Genomic DNA, 24,040 nt, shown 5'->3' on the forward strand with positions numbered 1-24,040 from the left:
TAGTATATACATACTATACCTATATATATGTCTGTATATATATACAATTGCACTCGTTGCTTGTTGCTGCACAGGCTTTTCTCTAGTTGAGGTGCTCGGGCGTCTCACTGCGGTGGCTTCTCGTGTTGTGGAGCGTGGGCTCTAGGTGCTTGAGCTTCAGTCACTGTGCCTCCCAGGCTCTATAGCACAGGTTCAGTAGTTGTGGCACACCAGCTTCGTTGCCCCACAGCATGTGAGATCTTGCCAGACCAGGAACTGAACCTGTATCTCTTGCATTGGCAAGCAGATTCTTACCCACTGTGCCACCAGGGAAGCCCAGTAAATGTGTTTTGAGTGAATAAGTGAGTGAGAGGAGAGAGAGAGTTCAGGACCACAGCAAGGGTGGAACAGGATAGAGGGGCCTCAGGTAGATTCCAGGTGGATCCCAGGAGTGACATGCAGAACTGGCCAGAAGGGCCTTTTGGGTCTGCTGTAACCCTCCTCACCAAACTCTCCACCCCTTAGGAGTGAGGACAGCATGGGGAAGACGGAGAGAAGCGACAGGGGCACCAAGGTGAAACGCAGCCTGAGCTCCCTGCGCAATCGAGTCACCAGGCAGAAGGAGAAGGTCAGAGGGCTGGGCCAGGGGTTGGGGGGACCCTCTCTGCCTTCTCCAGCTTGCCAGGATGTCCCTGGTCCCAGAGCCCTGTGATTCCAAGTGGGAAGGGACACACAGGGCATTCTAAGGTCCACCTCTGTCCCCAACAGGGGAAGACCCCAGTGCATCAGAAGGACAAAGGTCAGGATGCGCGAGAGAGGAAAGAATGTATCAACGGGCACCAGCTGGCTCGAGGAACCTTCTCTGGCCACTCCAGCTGCCCTATGTGCGGCAAACCTTTTCTGAGCTCTGGTGAGTCCGGTGGCCCAGCCCGTCGCCCTGGATGGCAGCCACTTTCTCTGCCTTACTTCCCTTAAATTGCTCCCATGGCCTCCTTCCATCTTTGCATCCTCCCTTTCAGCTCAGGCCAACCATGGCTTCCTGGAGGTCACCAGGAATCCATCCCTAAGAGCAGGGGTATTTGGTTAGCTTGGACTGCCCCACACAAGTTCCTTTTTTTAAAAAGTGCTTATTAATTCATTTATGGGGCTGCACCGGATCTTAGGTCCAGCACGCAGTATCTTCAATCTTCGTTTCAGCATGCAGGATATTTAGTTGTGGCATGTGAACTCTCAGTTGCAACATGTGGGATCTAGTTCCCTGACCGGGGATGGAACCCAGGTCCCCTGCCATGGGAGTGCAGAGTGTTAGTCACTGGACCACCAGGGAAGTTTGGGACTCCCAGATTCCCTTTAAGTTTTCGCTTTCGTTGTTGGCAAAATCCAGACTCAGGCAGTGTATTAGTTAGCTACAATCTGGCTGGTTTAAACCACAGAAATGCATTGTCTCAGAGTTCTGGAGAAGTTCAAGATCGAGGTGTCAGCTCCCTCTACAGGTGCTGGGAAGGGGTCCATCCCAAGTGTCTTTCCTGGCTTCCGGAAGTCCAATGGTTTGTGCCAGAAGAACTATGGTCTTCATGTGGCATTTTCCCCACACTCATGTTCATGCCTCAAATCCCCCTTTGCCTGAGGATTAGGGGCCAACCCTAACTCAGTATGACCTCACTGAACTAAATACATTAGCTAATAAGGCCACCTTATGATGCCCTGATGGGGCTTCCCTGGCGGCTCAGTGGTAAAGAATTGCCTGCCAATGCAGGAGAACTGGGTTCGATCCCTGGAGGAGGAAATGGTAACCCACTCCAGTATATTTGCCTGGAGAATTCCATGGACAGTGGAGCCCTGAAGGCTATAGTCTGTAGGGTCGCAAAGAGTCAGACATGATTTAGCAACTTAGCATGCACGCAGGCATGATGTAGTGAAAGGGGTGAGGTCTGTAATATATGAATTGGAGGGAGAGAGAGAGGAGGAGGCAGGATCAGCCCATTAACAGGCAATTTCCTGCCTCCCAGAACAGTCTCTGCTCAGGAAAACATTTTGTTTGTTTTGTTTAGTCGCTAAGCCATGTACGGACTCTTTAGTGACCCCATGACTACAGCCTGCCAGGCTCCTCATCCATGGGATTTCCCAGTGCCATTTCCTTCTCCAGGGGATCTTCCCAACCCAGGGATTGAACCTGTGTCTCCCACATTGGCAGGCAGATTTTTTTTTTTTTACCACTGTGAAACCCAACACAGAAATCAGGAAAAAGTATTGGGTTCCAAAGGCCTTGGAGGGAGATGACTCTGGTCTTTTATGAGATTTAGAACTTCGCTTTTTTTGACAAGGGGCAGAGAGGAGGCACTGGCAACTGCATGCTAGTTGCAAATTCCGGCTGCTGCAGGGTTCCTCCACCTTGGCCCTATTGCTCTTTGAGGCCTGGTCATTCTTTGTTGAGGGAGGGGAGGGCTGTTTTGTGCACTGCAGGATACTGAGCAGCATCCCTTGCCTCCACCCACTAGATGCTGTTAACACCTGCCCCATGAGTCATGTCAGCCAAAAATGTCTCTAGATGTGGCCAAATGTCCCCTGGGGGCTAGGATTGCCCAGGTGAGAATCAGTGGGCGAGTACAACAGAGAATTGGCCCCAGGGTGGGCCATACAGTGACAGCGGTCCCTCCATCCTGGGGGCAGGTGCCTCCTCAAGACCTGAGCCACAGGTTTTGCATTTCTGCCTTGCTTGGCCCCACACGTGGGCATTTTCCTTCTTCCTCATTCCTCCCGTTTTCCGGAGTAGTTTTTGCTGGCGGCAGGCCTGTTGGCTGCTGCAGTCAGGAGTGGACCCATTTGGAGCTTTCTCTCCAAAGATATCCAACCTGCTTTCTGACCCTGTGAACGCTCTCCAGCAGAAGCCACCCAGGCTTTGCAAAGTCTTCAGCATCTTAAAGTCCTTTTAAGCAGCAGGTGAGTGCTAAATTTGCTTTAGTAGTGTCTGACTCTTTGTGACCCCATGGACGGTAGCCCGCCAGGCTCCTCTGTCTATGGGATTCTCCAGGCAAGAATACTGGAGTGGGTTGCCATGCCCTCCTCCAGGGAATCTTCCTGACCAGCAAGTGACTTCTTGTTTCTGCTGACTTCCTTATCTCTTCATCTGGGAGGGGTGGGGGTGAGGTCTGCTGGATACTGGAACCTCCCTGGAAGGCCACGATCAAGCCCTGAGGGGCTCTATCTCAGGCAGCAAATTCAAGGTGCAGGTGGGAAGTTGGCAGAAGGAAGGGTGAGGGCAGAGATCCAGAACTGAGCCAGTACTGATCCAGTAGAGAAATGTATCCATGTTGATGCAGAGTTGAGTATTTTTAAATAAATACACAGATATATTCAAACTACTGCACAATTGCAGTCATCTCACACATTAGCAAAGTAATGCTCAAAATTCTCCAAGCCAACAGTGCGTGAACCATGAACTTCCAGATGTTCAAGCTGGATTTAGAAAAGGCAGAGGAACCAGAGATCAAATTGCCAACATCTGTTGGATCACAGAAAAAGCTAGAGAATTCCAGAAAAACATCTACTTCTGTTTCATTGACTATGCTAAAGCCTTTGACTGTGTAGATCACAACAAACTGTGGAAAATTCTTCAAGAGATGGGAATACCAGACCACCTTACCTGCCTCCTGCGAAACCTGTATACAAGTCAAGAAGCAATAGTTAGAACTGGACATGGAACAATGGACTGGTTCAAAATTGGGAAATGAGTACATTAAGGCTGTATATTGTCATACTGCTTATTTAACTTATATGTAGAGTACATCATATGAAATGCTGGGCTGGATGAAGCACAAGCTGGAATCAAGATTGCCAGGAGAAATATCAATAACCTTAAATATGCAGATAACACCATCCTTATGGAAGAAAGTGAAGCGGAATTAAAGGGCCTGTTGATGAAGGTGAAAGAGGACAGTGAAAGTTGGCTTAGAACTCAACATTCAGAAAACTAAGATCACGGCATCTGGTCCCATCTCTTCACGACAAATAGATGCAGAAACAATGGAAACAGTGACAGACTTTATTCTCTTGGGCTCCAAAATCACTATGGACAGTGACTGCAGCCATGAAATTAAGACACTTGCTCCTTGGAAGAAAAGCAATGACAAACATAGACAGTGTATTAAAAAGCAGACATTATTTTCCCCAGAAAGGTCCATATAGTCAACGCTATGGTTTTTCCAGTAGTCATGTACAGATGTAAGAGCTGGGCAATAAAAAGGCTGAGTGCTAAAGAACTGATGCCTTCAAAATGAGGTGCTGGAGAAGACTCTTGGAGTCCCTTGGACAGCAAGGAGATCAAACCAGTCAATACTAAAGGAAATCCTGAATATTCATTGGAAGGACTAAAGCTGAAGCTGAAGCCCCAATGCCTGATGCAAAGAAAAAACACCCTGATGCTGGGAAAGATTGAAGGCAGGAGAAGGGGATGATAGAGGATGAGATGGTTGGATGGCATCACTGACTCAATGGACATGAGTTTGAGCAGACTCATGTTAGAGTTGAGATGGTGAATGGTTAATGTTAATGGTTAAAGTTGAGATGGTGAAGGACAGGGAAGCCTGGCGTGCAACAGTCCATGGGGTGGCAAAGAGTTGGATATGAATGCGTGACTAAACAACAACAAAGGCAAAATTTTATATTTTAAAAGAAAATTAAATTACAGAAGAGCAAAAGTCTAATATGCCAAAGACACTTTGTTTGATGCACTTAATGTCAATAATTGGAGCACTTTTTAAGGCTTTTTTCCTACAAAAAAAAAAAAAATGGCATCGATAATGGCTCTGTACAATAATATTTAAAATAGTAGGAAGATGAAAACATCTTCATACCATATTTTGGCAAACAGTTCTAAAGACAGCAAACACGCACTCAGTGGATTTTCCTTTGCTTTAAATGAGCTACCAGTAATTCTAAACCAAGCAAAAATGCATTGTTCCTGGATGGAATATAAGCACTCATACTCGCAAAAATGTTTTGCAATGAGTTCTTGGCTTCTGTGAAAATCCCAAAATAGCAAAGGAGAGATTAGAGTTTATCTTCAGATTCTATGACTGGCTTCCAACAATCTTTTATCAGTAGACTTACAGGCAAAATACTAGACGCTCAGGATCAGATTCCATTCCTTGATGTAAGGATGGAACTCTGTGGATTGCTGTCCTTGGCTAGCATAAACCAGCAAATAACCACGTGTAGAATAAAATGCAAGACAGGCAGAAGGGGTAGCTTAATGGTTTTTTGTTGTTGTTGTTGTTGTTGTTGCAGGAAAAAAAGAATCCATGCTAATACTATGGTGAAACCAATGCTTACTTAGGGATTTTACCATTAGAGTAAGACTAAAGATCAGACTTCAAAGAGACCAGATCTGTAACGTGGAAGTGAAGTGTTTTGCTGCATTTTGGCAATAGACTCTAACTTGGAGTATGCTCAGTTGCTTCAGTCGTGTCTCTTTGCGACCCCATGACTGAACCCCAGCTCCTCTGTCCATGGAATTTTCCAGGCAAGAATACTGGAACAGGTTGCCATTTCCTCCTACAGAGGATCTTCCCAACCCAGGGATCGAACCTGGGTCTCCTACATTGCAGACAGATTCTTTACCACTGAGCCACCTGGGGGAGCAACTTAGAGTATACAACTATCTATTTGAGGACTCTCCTACCCCTCCAGTGGGGGGCAGACCCCTGTCCTCCTGGCAACTTTTCATTTTAGATTTACAGAAAAGTGCAGAGAGAGCTCCCATATACACTTCACCTAGTTTTCCCTCATGTTAATGTCTTGTTGTTCAGTCACTAACTCGTGTCTGACTCTTTACCACCCCATGGGCTGCACTACGCCAGGCTTCCCTGTCCGCCATCTCCCAGAGTCCGCTCAAACTCATGTCCATTGAGTCAGTGATGCCATCCAACCATCTCATCCTCTGTTGGTGCCCTTCTCCTCCTGCCCTCAATCTTTCCCAGCATCAGGGTCTTTTCCAGTGAGTCAGCTCTTGGCATCACGTGGCCAAAGTATTGGAGCTTCAGCTTCAGCATCGGTCCTTCCAGTGTGTATTCAGGGTTGATTTCCTTTAGGATTGACTGATTTGATCTCCTTGCTGTCCAAGGGACTCTCAACAGGACCTCGATACATTTGTCACAACTTAGGAACTAACATTGGTCCAGTACTATTAACCCAATTCTGGATTCTATTCAGATTTCACCAGGTTTGGTTTGGTTCTTTCATTAGTATTCTCCTTGTTTCAGGATCCAATTCAGATACTACATTCTCTTCAATCGTCCTGTCTTCCTAGTCTCTCTGGTCTGTGAGGGTTTCTCTGTCTCGTCTTACTATTCATGACCTTGACAATCCAGAGAAATGCTAGCCAGGTGTCTTGTACGAGGTCCATTAATCTGGGCTTGCCTGATGTTTTGGGGGAGGTTGTTATCATTATTGGTTTTGGGGTTTTGATGGGTTTGTTTTTTGCCATGCCTCTCAGCTTGTGGGATCTTAGCTCCCCAGTCAGGGCTCGAACCCATGTCCTCAGTAGGGAAAGTACGGATTCTTAACCACTGGACGCCCAGAGAATTCCCATGTCTTATGTTTTCTTTTTTAATTGTGAAGGCAATGGCACCCCACTCCAGTACTCTTGCCTGGAAAATCCCATGGACGGAGGAGCCTGGTAGGCTGCAGTCCATGGGGTCGCTAAGAGTCGGACACGACTGAGCGACTTCACTTTCACTTTTCTCTTTCATGCATTGGTGAAGGAAATGGCAACCCACTCCAGTATTCTTGCCTGGAGAATCCCAGGGATGGCGGAGCCTGGTGGGCTGCCGTCTATGGGGTCGCACAGAGTCAGACACGACTGAAACGACTTAGCATAGCATAGCATAGCATAGCATTAGTCGCTCAGTCATGTCTGACTCTTTGCAACTCCATGGACTGTAGCCCGCCAAGGTCCCCTGTTCATGGGAATTCTCCAGACAAGACTATTAGAGTAGGTTGCCATGTCCTCCTCCAGGGGATCTTCTTAACCCAGGGATCAAACCCAGGTCTCCCGCATTGCAGGCGGGTTTTGTTTTTTTTACCATCTGAGCTACCAGGGAAGCCCTTTTTAAAAATTTATTTATTATTTGTTTTTGGCTGCACTGGGTCTGTGTTGCAGGGCATGGGCCTCTCGTTGCGGTGGCTTCTCTTGTTGCAGAGCACACGCTCTAGGTTCTCAGGCTTCAGTATTTGCAGCACGGGGCGCAGTTGTGTCACATGGGCTTAGCTGTCCCGCAGTATGTGGAATCTTCCCAGACCAGGGATCAAACCTGTGTCCCCTGCATTGGCAGGTGAATTCTTTCCCACAGCACCATCAAGGAAGTCCTGGTGTTTTCTTAAAATTGTAGAGGGGCTATGGGTTTGGGGAAACTTTCTGCCTCATCAGATAAGGGGGTAAGTGCTATCGACATGACATCCTTGAGAATATTAATCTTTATCACCGGGGTAAGGTTAACAACTGCCAGGTTGCTATTTTTCCCGTTTCTCTTCTCTATTCTCTAGAAGCAGGTCACTCAATCCAGCCTACTCTCAGGATGGCAGGAGTCAAATTCCATGTTCTGGAGACAATATTTGACTTTCAGGACAACCCTTTGAGATCAAGGGAGATTGGAGTTCATGTCACAGAAATGATGAGCACTCAACATGGTGCCGGGTACATACGGGCAATGGTAGCACCTATTGTCATCGTCATTTGGCAATATCTCTCTTTTTACACTGTAGTGTTTATTTATAGGCTGTACTGGGTCTTCATTGCTTTGAGTGGACTTCCTCCAGTTGTGGCAAATCGGGGCTACTCTCTAGTTGTGGCAAATGGGGGCTACTCTCTTAATTGCGGTGCATGGGCTTCTCACTGCAGTAGCTTCTCTTGTTACGGAGCACAGGCTCTAAGGCAGGTGGGCTTCAGTAGTTGTGGCACACAGGTTTATTTGCTCCATGGCATGTGGGATCTTCCTGGACCAGGGATTGAATCTGTGTCCCCTGCATTGACAGAAGGATTCTCAGAGCACTGGACCACCAGGGAAGTCCTAGTGCTAGCTCTTGTTATGGAGGCAAAGCTAGCCTTTTAGTTACAGACCCTAACCCTAGGCTCTGACCACAGCCCCACACCTGTCTAAGGGAGCAACGTGAGGCCAGAACACCTGTGTCTCACTCCAGCAGGCTGAGAGCAGGCACCACCCAGGTGTAAGTCACCACAAGCTTACCTCCCATCACAGATATTCAAAGCTAGATGTGACTGACTGTCCCCTTAAGGAAACAGCCCCACTGTAAGTTGAACAGAACAGGAAGTGAATCATGTTCCAGGTAATTAGTGTCTCCAGGGTAAAGCTGAGATGCTTTCCCAGCGACCAGCTCCGCTGGTGGAGTGCCATTCCTGATAGTCCTGTTCCTAGCCTTGACCTTTGGGGCCCCTCCGTGGTCTGACCCCACCTAGCCCTCCACCCTTCTCTGCCACTACTCAACCCCCAAGATCCCCTCGCCCGGCCACCCTGAAGTCTCGTGGCTACTCGTGCCGGTCACATGTGCCTTGCTCATTCAGTGCTCTTCCTGGAACTCCTTCCACCACCTAACTCTTACTCATTCTCTAAGACAAAGAGCAAGGCCACCTCCCCCAGGAAGCCTGCATGGGGTGACTTTAAAGCCTGCATGAGGTGACTTTAAATTCCAATGGCTGTCAGCCAAGGGCCACTGTGTCCCCCCTGAAGAATATTTAGCAATGTCTGCAGACATTATGGTCTTCCCAAGTGGCTCAGACAGTAAAGAATCTGCCTGCAACTCAGGAGACCTGGGTTCGATCCCTGGGTCAGGAAGATTCCCTGGAGAAGGGCATGGCAACCCACTCCAGTATTCTTGCCTGGAGAATCCCATGGACAGAGGACTTTCATGCATTGAAGGAAACTGGTGGGGCTACAGTCCATAGCGTCGCAGACTCCACTGAGTGACTGAGCACAAGCATGAACTGTCATTAGTAGCAAAACTGAGAAACACAGATCCTTAGCTCTTGGCAGAGTCCCTGGCCCATGATAAGGACTCAGTAAAAGCAGGAAATGGTTAGATGGATAAGAGGAAGACAAGAGATGCCTCTTCTTTCTGACAGGCCCCTTGAAAGGGTTTAGGGGAGAACTTTGTCAACCTGAAGGTAACAAAGGGAGCTCTAGATATAAGGATCATGCCACTCTTCCTGCTTAAAATCTTTCAGTGACTCCCCACTGCCTTTGGGATAAAGTCCAAAAGTTATGGGCATTCAGAGTGATCATTTACAGATCCATCGAGACCTCAAAAGTACCTGTGTCTGGGCTTCTGACCTCAACTGGGGTGGGTGTCTGATGACCTCCACTGGGGTGGGATTCTTGCACTTTTGGACCCTCCAACTCCCTAGACGTGTTCCCTCTCCTGATCATGAAGTCTGGACTTAAACCGAAGGCAGGTCACTTGGGGACTCTGCCACCCAGGTTCTAAATTGAGAGCTGTCAAACACAGATTGTGTGTGGCTTTATTATTATTATTTATTTGGCTGCACCAGGTCTTGGTTGAGGCACGTGGGATCTTTCAGTTGCAGCATGCAGGACTTTTAGTTCAGCATTCAAACTCTTAGTTGTGGCATGTGGGATCTAGTTCCCTGACCAGGGATTAAACCCAGACCCCTCGCATTGGGAGCATGGAGTCTTTGCCACTGGATCACTAGGGACATCCTGATTGTGTGTGTTTTGAAGTAAGATTATTTGGGGGTGATCTTGACCTGGATGACTAGCTTGGACCTTAGGTGAAAGCTCTTTGGCTCCTCTCCTGGTTCTTACCCACCCTCTTCACCTATGGAGGGCCTGGATTAGACAAATCTCAGGACTGGGGTGGCTGATGGTATTTGAGGGGATGCTGGCACATGGAGGGGCATCTGGCATGTCTATAGGCGTCTGAAAACACCTCTGTGGGGGTGTCCAGCATGTGTTTCATCCTCTGAACACCCCTTTGGGGGTTTCTAATAGCATCTGTGTTGGAGGGAATCTAGAAGTTTCCATGTGGGGCTTGATATATTCCAGAGTGTCTGAAAGCCTGTTTGTGGGTAGTTGATGGCTACTGGATGAAGGTGTCCAGTACTTTTGAGATATTTGGCATGTTTTTCAGATTCTGAATAGTTTGGGGGTATTTAAGGGACCTACTGCTGCTGCTAAGTTGCTCCAGTCATATCCGACTCTGTGCAACACCATAGACGGCAGCCCACTAGGCTCCCATGTCCCTGGGATTCTCCAGGCAAGAACACTGGAGTGGGTTGCCATTTCCTTCAATGCATGAAAGAGAAAAGTGAAAGTGAAGTCGCTCAGTCTTGTCCAACTCTTAGCGACCCCAAGGACTGCAGCCTACCAGGCTCCTCCGTCCATGGGATTTTCTGGGCAAGAGTACTGGAGTGGGTTGCCCTTGCCTTCTCCGTGAGAAGGGATCTACAAGGGGTGTCTATTTTCCCATGCCTGAAAGTGAGTTTTGAGTATCTGATGGTATCTGCCTGGGTTTCTGAAATGTGTTTGGGGTATCCGGTGGTATCTATGTTGCAGTGTCTGGGATCACCTGAGAGATAAATGACTCATGTTTTCAAGACTTGTAAATTTTCACTTCCTGTAACCTAGGATGCCACTTCTTCGCAGGAGACAGACCTGTTCTCTCCATTTCTTGCATCCTCCCCTCTCAAACTTCTCTCCCCCGGGGTTAATCCCCCTTTGATGTCCCCAGGCTTCCACGGTACCCCACTTTCTGCCTCTAGATACCCCTAACTCCCCAAGTCGCCCCCCGCCCAGCCCTGCTATCCTCTACCAGGAAACCCCTCCCAGACCTGCTAATTACCCACGTCCCCGATGACTCCACAAAACTTCCCTCAACCCCAATAATCTCTCCTTAAGATTCCTTCTAAGCGCCTCCCAGTCCCGCGAATACCTCGGGGCCCCACTGACCGCCTCCCCCCAAACGGCTCCCAACCCCGCTGATTTCCTCTCATGACCTCCCTCCCCTAGACGCCCCTCTGCCCGACTGACCCGCCCCTCAAGGATCGCCCTCACCCTCCTCGAAAGTACCTTTCAGTCCCTTCGCCTTGCCTAAGCTCGAGCTAAAGACCCCTGCCTGCATCATCACCAGGATGAGCCTTAATGTCCCAGGTTCGTGCGACCCACCGACCCTCGAGCCACGCCCCCTTCCGCGTCCACACCCTCTGATCCGCCCTTGGGGGCGAGGCCGCGCGTGCGCATCTCACCCCCGTGGCTTCCCGCTTCCGGCTCCGAGCCGAGGGCAGCCGTGGACCCCGGGAGACCGGGCGGCAGCAGCGGTGGGGAAGCTAACGGAGTTGCGGGCGGCGAGTGACCTGCGGCGGACTGAGGTGAGGGCGGCGGGGCAGGTCTGAGGAGAACGAGGCTCGGGAGGAGGCCTCGGGCCCCACGAAGGCGTCGTCGGTTCCCGCGGGTGGCCTCGGGCGCAGGACCCCCGAGGCTGCCTCGGCTTCGGGGCCGGCCCCCGTGGGCTCGTCCAAACTGGTGGGTGGATCCTGCAGTGCAGGCTGTCCCTTCCGTGCATGCAGGCTCTGTTTGGAGAAGGCACAGTTCAGACGATGCCCGCCGGCTCCGGCCGAGCCCCAGCCCTTGGGCAGTGCAACCTCCCTGGTTCAACAGGGAGAGGACTCGGCGTCCGGGATCTGGAGCTCCCGGGGCAGGACCTGAGATGTGGTGATAACTCAGCACTGGGGGACTTGAAGCCCCCGAGCATCGCTCACTCCGTGGAGCCCACATCCTCCTGCCAGTTGATCGTTAGGGTCACAAAATCATAGGAAGTGTGTGTGCTTTGGGTCTTTAGTTCTCCCTCCAGTTTCTTTCTTGTGGGAGAATTTAGATGGTGCGGTGCAGGAATCAGAGGCCCTTGGTCCTTGCATGGTTTATTGTAGCTGTCTTCTCCTCCTCTCTTCTACCTGGTTCTCTGTTGAGATCGAAGTGGTAGAAGAGATGGCTGGCCCAGGGGATCAAAAGCGTTGGCGAAGTTTTACCTCGGAAATGAAGAACACAACTTTTCTTCCTTTTGTCTCCGTTTGGGGGAGAGTGGAACTCCAGCCAGGATCGTAGACGGGCAGGTCTCTTCTTGTTGACTAGAGAAAGTTCAGGACAGGTGAACAGCCCTATGGCCAAGGGCGATGTGGGGATGGTTTTGCAGGTATCCGGGTGAATGATTAATTCTGGAGTTGTATGGAGAAGTGTCAAGAGCACAGGCTTAAGTGTCAAATCACATCTGGGTTCTTCTGGTCCCAGTTTCCACCACTTAAGTCACAGTCTCCCCATCTTTAAACCCAGAATGAGGATCAGTTGTGGATTTGATGAGGTAATACATGTAAGGTGGGAAGCACAGCCCCTGGCATATGGTGAATGCTCAATAAATGTTATATATTCTGTGCATGTGGTATGCCCCCAGGTCTGTATTTTAATTTTTTATTTTTACTGAAATATAGTGGATTACAATGTTGTTTTACTTTCAAGTGTACAGCAGAGTGACTCAGTGATACATATATATATTTGTTGTTGGTTAGTCACTAAGTTGTGTCCGACTCTGTGACCCTATGGACTGTAGCCTACCAGGCTCCTCTGTCCATAGGATTTCCCAGGCAAGAATACTGGAGTGGGTTGCCGTTTCCTTCTCAAGGGGATCTTCTCAACCCAGGGATCAAATGTGCATCTCCTGCATTTCAGGCAGATTCTTCACTGCTGAGCTACCGGGGATTCCATATATACAAATATATTCCCATATATGTATATTCCTATATGTATATATACACACATATATACATTCTTTTTCATACTCTCTTCTGTTATAGTTTTTTACACGATAGTTCCCTGTGCTATACAGTAGATCCTTGCTGTTTACCTGTTTTATATATAAACAGGTAAACAACAGGTGTGTGTATGTTAATCCCAAATTTTTAATTTATCTTCCTGCCATCCCCTTTGGTAACCCTAAGTTTGTTTTCTATGTCTGTGAGTCTATTTCTGTTTTGTAGTTACATTCATTCGTATCATTTCTTTAGATTCCACCTGTAAATGATACCATATGATATTTGTCTTTCTCTGACTGACTTCATTTAATACTCTAGGTCCATCCATATTGCTGCAAATGGCATTATTTCTTTTTTCTTTTTTTTTAAAATCTCAGGCCCATATTTTTCAGTCGACATTCCGAGTAATAAAGAGTCTGGAGAATGTGAGCATCTCAGTTGTTGTTTGGACTGGGTTGCAATTTATGTTTTATCAGTAGTTTGCTAGTTCTGTGGGTCAAGCCCTTCTAAGGGGGTGGAAGAAGCTGTGCAAAAACGAGTAAGAGGGGCTTCCCCGGCGGTGCAGTGTCTAGGGCTCTGTGCTTCCATTGCAGGGCAAAGGTTTGGTCCCTGGTCAGGGAACTAAAATCTTGCATGCAGCACAGCTCAGCCCAAAAATAAAGGAGTGGGGTAGTTTTTTTAATTCTGGTCAGTGTAACTTGTTTGCATTGTGTATCGCTTACTTCCAGCTTCAGTGGCATGAAGGAGAGAAAGGAGATTCTTTGAATCTCTTTTCTTTCTCTTTTTTTCTTCAGTCGAGGTAAGAACGCCCCCACATTGAAAGCGTGGTAGCACGTACATTGTTCCTGGTGGAAACCTTGGTATACTTTTCATTGTCACACAGTAGCGATTACAGCCAGTTGCCCTTGTCACCAGCGCACCCCCACCCCACCCCCGGCCTAGGGCTGTGGTCACCAGCTGTGCCTCCCTGGCTGTTTACCTTCCACGTGCTTAGCATATTTCTGATCCTCGTGTCAAGGTCTCCTTCATTTTTCTTCACTCGTCCTGGGTCCTGTTTCCATTTCCGCAAATTCCACCCATGACTTTTTAAACATTTTCCTCTAGGCTCTCTTAAGTCATTTTAAGCCCAGAGGCTTTGTTAGGTCCAGCTAGTCACTGTTTCTTCATTATTTGTGACTTAAACTTTACTTTTCCCCTGAAAGTGGTGAAGAGCTGCTCTTGGTTTGTAAACCCTCTCTCCAGGTGCAAAGCAATTCCCTGCACAGCTCCTGAGCGGCCACTAGGAATTTTTCTGGAGGAGGAATGTGGCTGATGGGGGAGGGGCAGTCTGATTCAAATAATGTCCTCCAGGAGGCCTCAGTGAAAGGACCCCTGCAGCTACGCTTTTTTTGAGTGTGCGATTAAAATTGCCTTGGGTGTAAGCAGTAAAATTGCCTTGGGCGTAAATGGTAAAATTGCCTTGGGTGTAAGCGGTAAAGAATCCACCTGCAATGCCAGAGACACAGGAGACTCAGGTTCAGTCCCTGGACAAGGAAACGACAACCTACTCCAGTATTCTTGCCTGGAAAATCCCATGGAGAGAGGAGGCTGGTGGGCTGCAATCCATACGGTTGCAAAGAGAGCCACAGCTAAACACAGAGGTAAGCAGGCTAACTAAATTCAACTGGTATGCTGCTTCTCTGCTTTGGTTCTTGAGTAGATTCATAGTTGCCATTGAGATTAAAGTTGCAGTTGTGAGGAGGGAGGAGCGTTCAGGATGGGGAACACATGTATACCTGTGGCGGATTCATTTCAATATTTGGCAAAACCAATACAATATTGTAAAGTTTAAAAATAAAATAAAAAAAAAAAAAAAAAAAAGAATCTAAAAAAAAAAGTTGCAGTTGGTTTTGTTCAAAGTATCACCATATCTTGAGAAAATTATTCTAAAGATTTTAAGGAAGGGGCTATATATTTAACATATTGCAGGTGGTTACATTCTGAATGCATGTCAATTTTTTTTAACTGGCATATAATTGCTTTACAATGTTGCGTTAGTTTCTGCTGCACAACAATGGTGAATCAGCCATGCTGTTGCTGCTGCTAAGTCGCTTCAGTCGTGTCCGAATCTCTGCGACCCCATAGACGGCAGCCCACCAGGCTCTGCTGTTCCTGGGATTCTCCAGGCAAGAACACTGGAGTGGGTTGCCATTTCCTTCTCCAATGCATGAAAGTGAAAAGTGAAAGTGAAGTTGCTCAGTTGTGTCTGATTCTTAGCGACCCCATGGACTGCAGCCCACCAGGTTCCTCCGTCCATGGGATTTTCCAGGCAAGAGTACTGGAGTGGGGTGCCGTTGCCTTCTCCTGTATACATATACCTCCTCCCTCTTGAGTCTCCCTCCCACGCCCCCATCCCACGGAGCGCGGGGCTGAGCCCCCTGTGCTATACAGCAGTTCCCACTAGCTATCTGTTTTACACATGGTAGTGCATATATGGCTTCCCTGGTGGTTCAGCGGTAAAGAATCCACCTGCCAGTGCAGGAGATGCAAGCTCGATCCCTGAATTAGGAAGATCCTCTGGAGGAGGAAATGGTGTAAATGTCAATGCAAGTGTCTCTAGTCGTCCACCCTCTCCTTACCACCACCACCACCACCACCACCACCACCTCATGTCCACAAGTCTCTTCTCTACATCTGTAAATGCATGTCACTTTAAAAGAAAAAAAAAAAGCTTCATTAAGACATAATTCACATACCATAAAATTCACCCTTTTAAAGGGTGCCTTTCTGTGGGTTTTAGAACATTCACAAGCTCACGCAACTGTCACCACTGTCAACCGCCGGGACATTTTATCAGCTGGTCATTCCTACAGATGGGTTTCAGGAGGAGAGAAAGGCCATAGTCAGAGGGTCTAAGTGGGTGCCCCCTCCATCACAGTGTGGGGTGCAGGGATGGCAGGACCCCATCAGACTGCTTGGCTGGAATCCATTGTGATCCCATGAGGACAATTTGTTGTTCAGTCACTCGGTTGTGTCTGACTCTTTGCAACCCCGAAGACTGCAGCACACCAGGACAGTTACACTGTTCATGGATGACTCTGATTTGCTGAGATTAATTTTCAGAGGGAAATTGAATTTAGAAGAATAACTTGTGAAGTCATCCACAGTAGGGTTAGTGTACTCCTCCGTCCCCTCATAAGAGTGAAATGGACAGTAACTGACCAGATACAATGGGGAGCATCCCTGGGCATCATGGCAGTAAGGGAGTCAGCTCTGGGTCATCTGGGAGTCAGTTCTCATCATGCCAGGACATGGGAGTGATGGCAGATCCTTGTGACCCTTTGCATCATCCCCTCAGGGGCTCTCTGTCTAAGAACTGAAAGAGAAACAGGAAGATGGAAAGATGGAGACCCTCAGACACTGCTGGTAGGACTGTAGAACAGGGCAGCAACTGTGAAAACAGTCTGGCAGTGCCTCTAAAGGTCAGACATTAGATTTACCATAAGATCCAGCAGTTCCACCCCTAGGTATGTGCCAAAGAGAAAAGAAAGCCTCCTGCTGCTAAGTCGCTTCAGTCGTGTCCGACTCTGTGAGACCCCATAGACGGCAGCCCACCAGGCTCCCCTGTCCCTGGGATTCTCCAGGCAAGAACACTGGAGTGGGTTTCCATTTCCTTCTCCAGTGCATCAAAGTGAAAAGTGAAAGTGAAGTTGCTCAGTCGTGTCGGACTCTTAGCGACCCCATGGACTGCAGCCTACCAGGCTCTTCCGTCCATGGGATTCTCCAGGCAAGAGTACTGGAGTGGGGTGTCAAAGCCTAGGTCTACACAAAAATTGGCACAAAAACATCACAGGAGCATTGTTCACAACAGCCAAAGAGTAGAAACAATCTCAATGTCCATCAGCTGATGAATGGATAAAGAAAACGTGGGCCAGGAAGTTCCCTGTGGCCTCAGGATTCCAGGCTTTCACTGTTGTGACTCCAGTTTAGTCCCTGGTCAGGGAACTGAGACCTCGAAAGCCATGCAGTGTGACCAAAAAAAAAAGGAAGAATGGGTGAAAGAAAATGTGGGCCATCCATGCGGTGGACTGTTCTTCAGCAGTGCAAAGGAATGAAGCATTGACACACTCTACAACTTGGCTGAGTCTCAAAACTATGTGAAAGCTCAGTGAAAGAAGCCAGTCCCCAAAGGCCACATAGGGTCTGATTCCATTTACACAGAATATCCAGAACAGGCAAATTCATGGAGACACCAGAAAAGTAGATTAGTGGTTGCCTGGGGTGGGGAGAGGGGGAAATGGAGAGTGACAGCTAAGGGGTCCAGGCTTCCTTTTGAGGGTAAGGAAAATGTTCTGAAACTGACACACAACTCTGAATAAACTGAAAGCCGTCGGACTGTACACTTGAAAAGGATGACTTACATAGTATTTTAATTCCATTTCAAGAAAGCTGTTGAGGGGCTTCCCTGGTGGCTCAGTGGTAAAGAATCCACCTGCAATGCAGGAGACCCGGGTTCAATCTCTGGGTCAAGAAGATCCCCTGCAGAAGGAAATGGCAACTTGCTTCAGTATTCTTGCCTGGGAAATCCCATGGAGAGAAGAGCCTGGTGGGCTACAGCCCATAGGGTCACAAAGAGTCGGATGTGATTTAGCGACTAAACGAGAAAGTAGATTATAGACTCAGGTCCCTGCCACGTGGGAGACAGTTAGGGTCCTCAGTGCTGTCCGTTAGGACAGGCCAGTTGAGGCAGAGACTTGGGGTCACAGTGTCACCCTGGCTGTGTCCCAGGCGGGAGAGTCCTCTGTGGAGGGGTGGTGGCCAGGCCAGGCCTCAGCGACTGTGAGCAGAGGGAGAATGGTGTACAGAGGCTCAGAGTCAGGAAATGATGTGCCATCCATCGTATCTTATAGGCCAGGGTGGACCCAATGGCTGCCTCCATCCTCGGGTGGCGGAACAGGAAAGGGGGGAGGCTGGAGACAGGGTGGCCTGAGAGGTGATGATCCGTTGAACCCAAACAAACAAGGACTGTAGAAAGAGGACAGAGTTCAGGTCGCTTCACAGGTAGATGAGTGAGGGCTTTGTCGGTGGTAGTGTGGGAGAGAGGGTGACGGAGGTGACCAGATGGATGCTGGGCCCCAACGTCATCAGCTAGGAGAACGCTTCCCTACACAGCCTGCAGCTCCCAGGAGCCTACCCTCACTGGTCTGGCTAGTTGGAGCTCTCTCCAAGTTTGTCTTGCTTTGGAGATTGGGGAAGACTGTGCCCTCCCCTCAGATCAAGGCTCTCTTCTCGCCTCCCCACCTCCACCCCATCCCAGGGTCTTTCAGAGGTCTAGAACATTGAAAAGTATTCATCTGTAGACCACCAGGGACCCTGAAGTTGTAGCTCTTTGGGATGGAAGGGGAGCAGGGCAGAAGGGTAACCAATGGCACTCGCAATCTTTAGTTGGGGCATGTGGAATCAAGTTCCCCAACCAGGGATGGAACCCCTACCCCCTGCATGGGGAGTGAGGAGTCTTAGCCAGCTGGACCCTCAGGAAAGTCCCACGGTGTCTATTTAGAAAGCAGGTGCTGCCTGCTAGGGGTTGGGGGTAGAGGTGGGGAGGGGAGATTTGGAGAATCCAGCAGCAAAGTGATGTGAAAACCTTCAGAAATGAAATCTGACAGCAGAACAGCAACCTGACTCGTGTGCTTATGTAACCAGCCTCAGAAGCCTGATGCCCTTCAGCCGGCTGATTTCCCATCCTTGCTTTTCCAGGCTTTTCTGGCCATTTCCAGCAGGCATCAGCTAACACACACACACACCAAGGTGTTATTCATGGAGAGTTGTGGTTCTGGAGATCAAAGAGACATCTACATCTCTTTTCTGTTCTGGAGCTATAGCGGACCTCTCCCACCCCATTGATCCTGTGGAAATATGGCCCAAAGATGCCCATGTCCTAACCCCCAAGAACTTTGAATAGATGACCTACCATGGCCAAAAGGAATTTTGCAGGTGTGAGTTAGTTAAGGATCTGGAGGTGGGGAGATAATCCTTGGTTATCTAGATGGCTCCAGTGTCGTCACTAGGGTCTTTATGCAAGGGAGGCGGGAGGGTCTGGGTCAGAGAAGGTGATGCTATGACCAAAGCAGAGGTCAGAGACAGGTTAGAAGATACTAGCTTTAGGACTTCCCTGTGGTCCAGTAGTTAAGAATCTGCCTGCTGATTCAGGGATCATGGGTTCAGTCCCTGGTCCAGGAAGATTCCACATGCTTCAATGCAACTAAGCCTCAGAGCTCTAGAGCCTATGCTCTGCAACAAAAGGAACCACCACAGTGAGAAGCCCGCATACCCCAACTAGAGAGTAGCCCCAACTCACTGCAAATGGAGAAAGCCTGTGCACAGCAGTGAACACCCGTGTAGCCAAAAATAAATAAATAAACATGTATAAAACATTTTTCAAAAGAAGATGCTGGCTTTGAAGATGGAGGAAGGGGCCACGAACCACGGGAAGCAGGCAGCCTCTAGAAGCTGAAAGAGGTCAGGAAACATTCTACCCTGGAGCCTCTGGAAGGATCGCAACCCTGCTGTTTCAGACTTCAGACCTCCAGAACCAAAAGAGAATATATTTGTGTTGTTCTCAGCCATTGTTTGTGGTAGATTGACACAAACAAAATAGCAAAATTGCACACCTGGTTTCCCATGCGGCTCAGCAGTAAAGAATCCACCTGCCAATGCAGGAGACGCGAGTTCGATCCCTGAGTCAGGAAGGTCCCTTGGAGGAGGACAGGGCAACCTACTCCAGTATTGTTGCCTGGAGAATCCCATGGGCAGAGGAGCCTGGCGGGCTACAGTCCGTGGGATTGCAAAGAGTCAGACAAAACTAAAGTGACTGAGCGCACAGCACACCTGGTTTTCCTCTTGTCTGACTCGGGAGCCCCTGGCTCACAGCCCTGCCCTGCCTCACTTTCCCTTCTCACTGCAGGCCTTTGTCAGGAGGCCACTGTCACTCCTCCTTTGCTGGCCTGCCTCGAGGCCCCTTCTCTGCACACAGGACCATGAGCACCTGGACACAAAGATGACAGCAGGGCACTCGGGTCTGCTTCTGTCCTGTTGGGGAGGCTACCTGAACTCTCTAATCCTTGGTTTCCTGTCCATCGCATTACAAACATACCACTCCTTGCTTCCTAGGGCTGTTATTGCTAGTGGAGCGCTCCCACAGCGTCTGGGTGTGTTTGTTCATTCGCTCACTCGGTCATTCATTCATTCAGCAGATTATTTATTATCCGGTACCTGCTGTGAACCAGGTCCTAGAATTGCAACAGTGAATGCAACTTTGCTCTTTTTGTTTTTAACTTTAAAGAATCATGTCTTTCAAAATGAATAAATGGATAGTTTTTTCCTTAAATGAAGTGCAACCACAGTGGTCTCCTCCAGAAATCCAAGGAACAGTTATTTTAAGTCCCACCTGGTAAATCAGTGCTTCCAAATCTGTCACCAGGTTCCCCCTTCCACCCCAGCCCCGCTGATGATCAGGAAGCTAAAACCTTCCTTGGGGTGTTTTTCCTTCTTCTAGAATGTTCCCAGAGCTTCAATCAAAGGGGAAGACTTCCCCACCTACTGGGGTGAGCTCTGCCATTCACAGGCTCAACCATTCTGCTGCTCCTTTTTTTAATTGGGGTATTATAATTCATGGGGCTTCCCTCAAGGCTCAGACAGTAAAGAATCTGCACGCAATGAGGAAAACCTAGGTTCAATCCCTGGGTTGGGAAGAGCCCCTGGAGAAGGGAATGGTTCCTCCTCCAGTATTCTTGCCTGGAAAATTCGTATACCATAATATTCACCCTTTTAAAACGTATGAGTCAGTGGTTTGTAATATAGTCACAGTGTTGTGCAATCATTCCCACTGTCTTAATTCCAGAACATTCTCATCATCCACAATGGAAATCTCGTACCCATTAGCCATCACTCCCCTTTTCCCCATCCCCAGGCACAAATCTACTTCCCATCTCTATGTACTTGCCTATTCTGGACATTTCCTATCAATGAAATCACAACAGGCAGCCTGTTGCATCTGATTTATTTTACTTAATGTAACGTTTTCAGGCTTCATCCACATTGTCACCTGGATCTAGCTGTGTTTTGTTTTGTTTTAAATAAGTATTTATTTTGGCCGCACTGGGTCTTAGTTGAGGCATGCGAACTGTTGCAGCATGCAGGATGTAGTTCGCAAACCAGGGACCAGACCCAGGCCGCCTGCGTTGGGAGTGTGGAGTCTTAGCCACTGGACCACCAGGGAAGTCCCTATATATTCTTTTCCACTTTCTTTTCCCTGATGGTTTGTCCCCAGCTATTGAATGTAGTTCCCCGTGCTGTGCAATAGGGCCTTGTTAATCCTTTCTTCCGCCTCCATCTTCACGTGGCCTCCTCCTCTGGTGCCTGTCTCCATATCTGTGTGTCTCTCTGCGTCCAAATATCCCTCTTCTTTCCCTTATAAAGACACCATCATTTGGATCTCGGGCCCACCCTAAATCCGGGATGATCTCATCTTGAGATCCTTGACTTGATTACATCTGCAGAGACCCCATGTCCAAATAAGGCCACCTTCTGGGGTTCCGGGTGGACATGAAACTGGGGGGGATTTTATGCCACCCACTGCAGGAGCTCTGTATTTCCAGTGACTTGTAAATGAGAACAGGCTTACAGGAGTTGCTAGTACTTAATCCGTACATTCTTTAGAACACATCGTAACTTCCAGGTATTTTAAAATTAAGGGTTGGACTCGAGCTCGCTCTCAGGAGCCCAGTTTAAGTGAGGAGAGGAAAGAGATTGACCTTAAGGAGAACTAGTTCCTCGCTTGGGAAGCGTCTAAATCTGAATCCTCTGTGGGTATAATTTGCTGTAAAGTATAAATTGGTGCCTAATACATTACAGTGGGTCAAAATGTTTGGCTATTTGCCTGTCCTCTGCATAATCTGCTCCTTCTCCATGTGTTCAGATACCACCCTCTTAAATACAAAAGTCTTGTTGCCTTAGAGAGGGAAAAAAAGTTCTGTCTGCCCAGCCCTCCACCTAGCTTACATAAGCACATGAAAAGTGTTTTCTTCCTGACCTTGAGACATGAGACATATTAAAATGTATTCAAGCTCACAGCGTTGCAGTACTAAAAGGAATACTAATGAAGGTTTTGCAAGGTTCTGGAATTTTCCAAATGTTGGAGCCAGTTAGAACCAGCATTCTCAGGACAGTGGGGATCTTGAGATGGTCAGAAACCCACCCCTCATACCTGTTTGCTACCAACATGAGCCGTTTCAGGGCTCTGGAATTCAGTAATGACTCCACACAGCTAAACCACTTCCCTGCTTCCTTTATTCCATTCCCTGTGTGTGTCAGGAATTAAAAAGGGGAGTATCACATGAGCCCTTCTGGGTGCATGTTGATTGCAGGGAATAGGCCCTCCTTTCCAAAACAAACCAATTAGATACGGTAGACCAGGGCTCAGCATTCTTTTTCTATAAAAAGCCCAGGAGTAAATACAGCCTCTGCAGGCCACAGAGCCTTGGTCACAGCTGCCCTACCTGCTAAAGCAGTCCCAGACAGCAAGTGGGCGTGGCCTGGGTGCCGATAAAACTTTATTGACTAAAACCGGTCGCTGGCCCAAGGGCCAGAGTCTGCCACCACCTGATTTTACAACAGACTCCTGATTTTTCCTGTTCTCTTTCTAGGCCCATGATTCTGATCCTGTAAATACGGTGAGGGACACACCTACAGAGGGGACAGGAGTTCCTGGCAGGTGTGTGTGCACTGGGAACTCCCCATGAAAGGTCTTCTTGCTAAGCCTCCCCAACCTCTGACACCATTTCAGTTCTCTTCACAGACGTGCAGTGCCCTTGAATAATTTCCCAGGCCATTGCAAGCAAGGTTCAGTTTTGTTTTTCCTTTTAGCGTTGTAGGTTTGTGTTTTTCTTTCCTGCCTTCCTCCTTGAACAGAATGGTTTTTATCTACTGAAAGAGAAACCCACTGACCTGCGTCAAGTGTTTGATTTCCCCTGCCCTCCTCACAGCCACCTCTGCTGACGTTTGCTCTTTATTTCCCGCATTGAAGGTTTGAAAAATAATACTGTTACATAATCAGGCCAGTTGGGGTTTTCTGCAAGATTTCAGATGCGTCGTAGCTACACCTGAATTAATCTTTTCAAAATCACTTTGTTTTCATTAAAATGTTTTTATCACGTCATTCTGATTTCTGGACAGTCAGTTGAATTTGCATAATTGTTTACAACATGCCAATGAGGAAAGCCTGCCGACTTGCTAGCGGGGCCTCAGCGGGTGGAATGGTTTTGCTGGAGCCCCTACAGTCCTGCCTCTGGCCTTGCCCTCAGAGGAATGAAATAACTTATCCACAAAGTGCATGCTTTTTTTAAGGTCTGAATTCCTTGTGAATGAGGCTGAAGGTGCCTCTTTGCCTAATACCAGAAAGTGGTGGGAAATGGAGCAAAGGGAAGCGGATAAGCTCTGGGACATGCCTGAGCTGTGCAGGGGCGTCCTCCTCCCGTCCTTCCCAGCCATGTTCGTATCGAAGCATCACGATCACACCTTTGTCCTCCCGACCCGATTTGCCCTTTCATCCTCATGTCGGAAGGCTGTTTGCCCTGGTGATCGGTGTTATCATTTAGGAGTGATTCTTAGTAGTTTACTCTTTTTTTTTAGCACTATAGAATATTTTTTAGTTGAAGTGTTCATTTACAATAGTTCATTTACAATATCATGTTAGTTTAGAGCAAAGTGATTCAGTTATGTGTGTGTGTGTGCATGTGTGTTCTTTTTCAGATTCTTTTCTATTATGAGTTATTACAAGATATTGAGTATAGTTCCCTGTGCTATATAGTAGATCCTTATTGAGTACTCTTGCCTGGAAAATCCCATGGACGGAGGAGCCTGATAGGCTGCAGTCCGTGGGGTCGCTAGGAGTTGGGCACAACTGAGCGACTTCACTTTCACTTTTCACTTTCATGCACTGGAGAGGGAAATGGCAACCCACTCCAGTATTCTTGCCTGGAGAATCCCAGGGACAGAGGAGCCTACTGGGCTGCCGTCTATGGGGTTGCACAGAGTCGGACACTACTGAAGCAACTTAGCAGCAGCAGTGTGTATGTGTTAATCCCAAACTCCTAATTCATCTCTCCTACCTGGCACTCTCCCTTTTGGTAACCATGTTTGTTTTCTATGTCTGTGAGTCTGTTTCTGTTTTGTGAATAAGGTCATTTGTAT

At 48.2% G+C, this 24,040-nt stretch overlaps 1 protein-coding gene across 6 annotated transcripts in view; it reads left to right on the plus strand.

The window, feature by feature from the left end:
- Positions 1 to 24,040, plus strand: part of ARHGEF18 (Rho/Rac guanine nucleotide exchange factor 18) — a 100,102-nt gene that overhangs the window by 35,271 nt on the left and 40,791 nt on the right. For 5 of the 6 annotated variants that reach the window (XM_010806870.4, XM_010806868.4, XM_010806872.4 and 2 more), the window contains 2 exons: positions 505 to 607; positions 748 to 889. In XM_010806870.4, coding sequence (XP_010805172.1) covers positions 505 to 607; positions 748 to 889 — 245 coding nt within the window. Of the gene's footprint in view, positions 1 to 504; positions 608 to 747; positions 890 to 11,258; positions 11,378 to 24,040 lie in introns of those variants that run through there. The other variant, XM_010806873.4, reaches the window with a different exon arrangement.

The sequence above is a fragment of the Bos taurus genome, chromosome 7, assembly GCF_002263795.3.
Source record: "Bos taurus isolate L1 Dominette 01449 registration number 42190680 breed Hereford chromosome 7, ARS-UCD2.0, whole genome shotgun sequence".
Lineage (NCBI taxonomy): Eukaryota > Metazoa > Chordata > Mammalia > Artiodactyla > Bovidae > Bos > Bos taurus.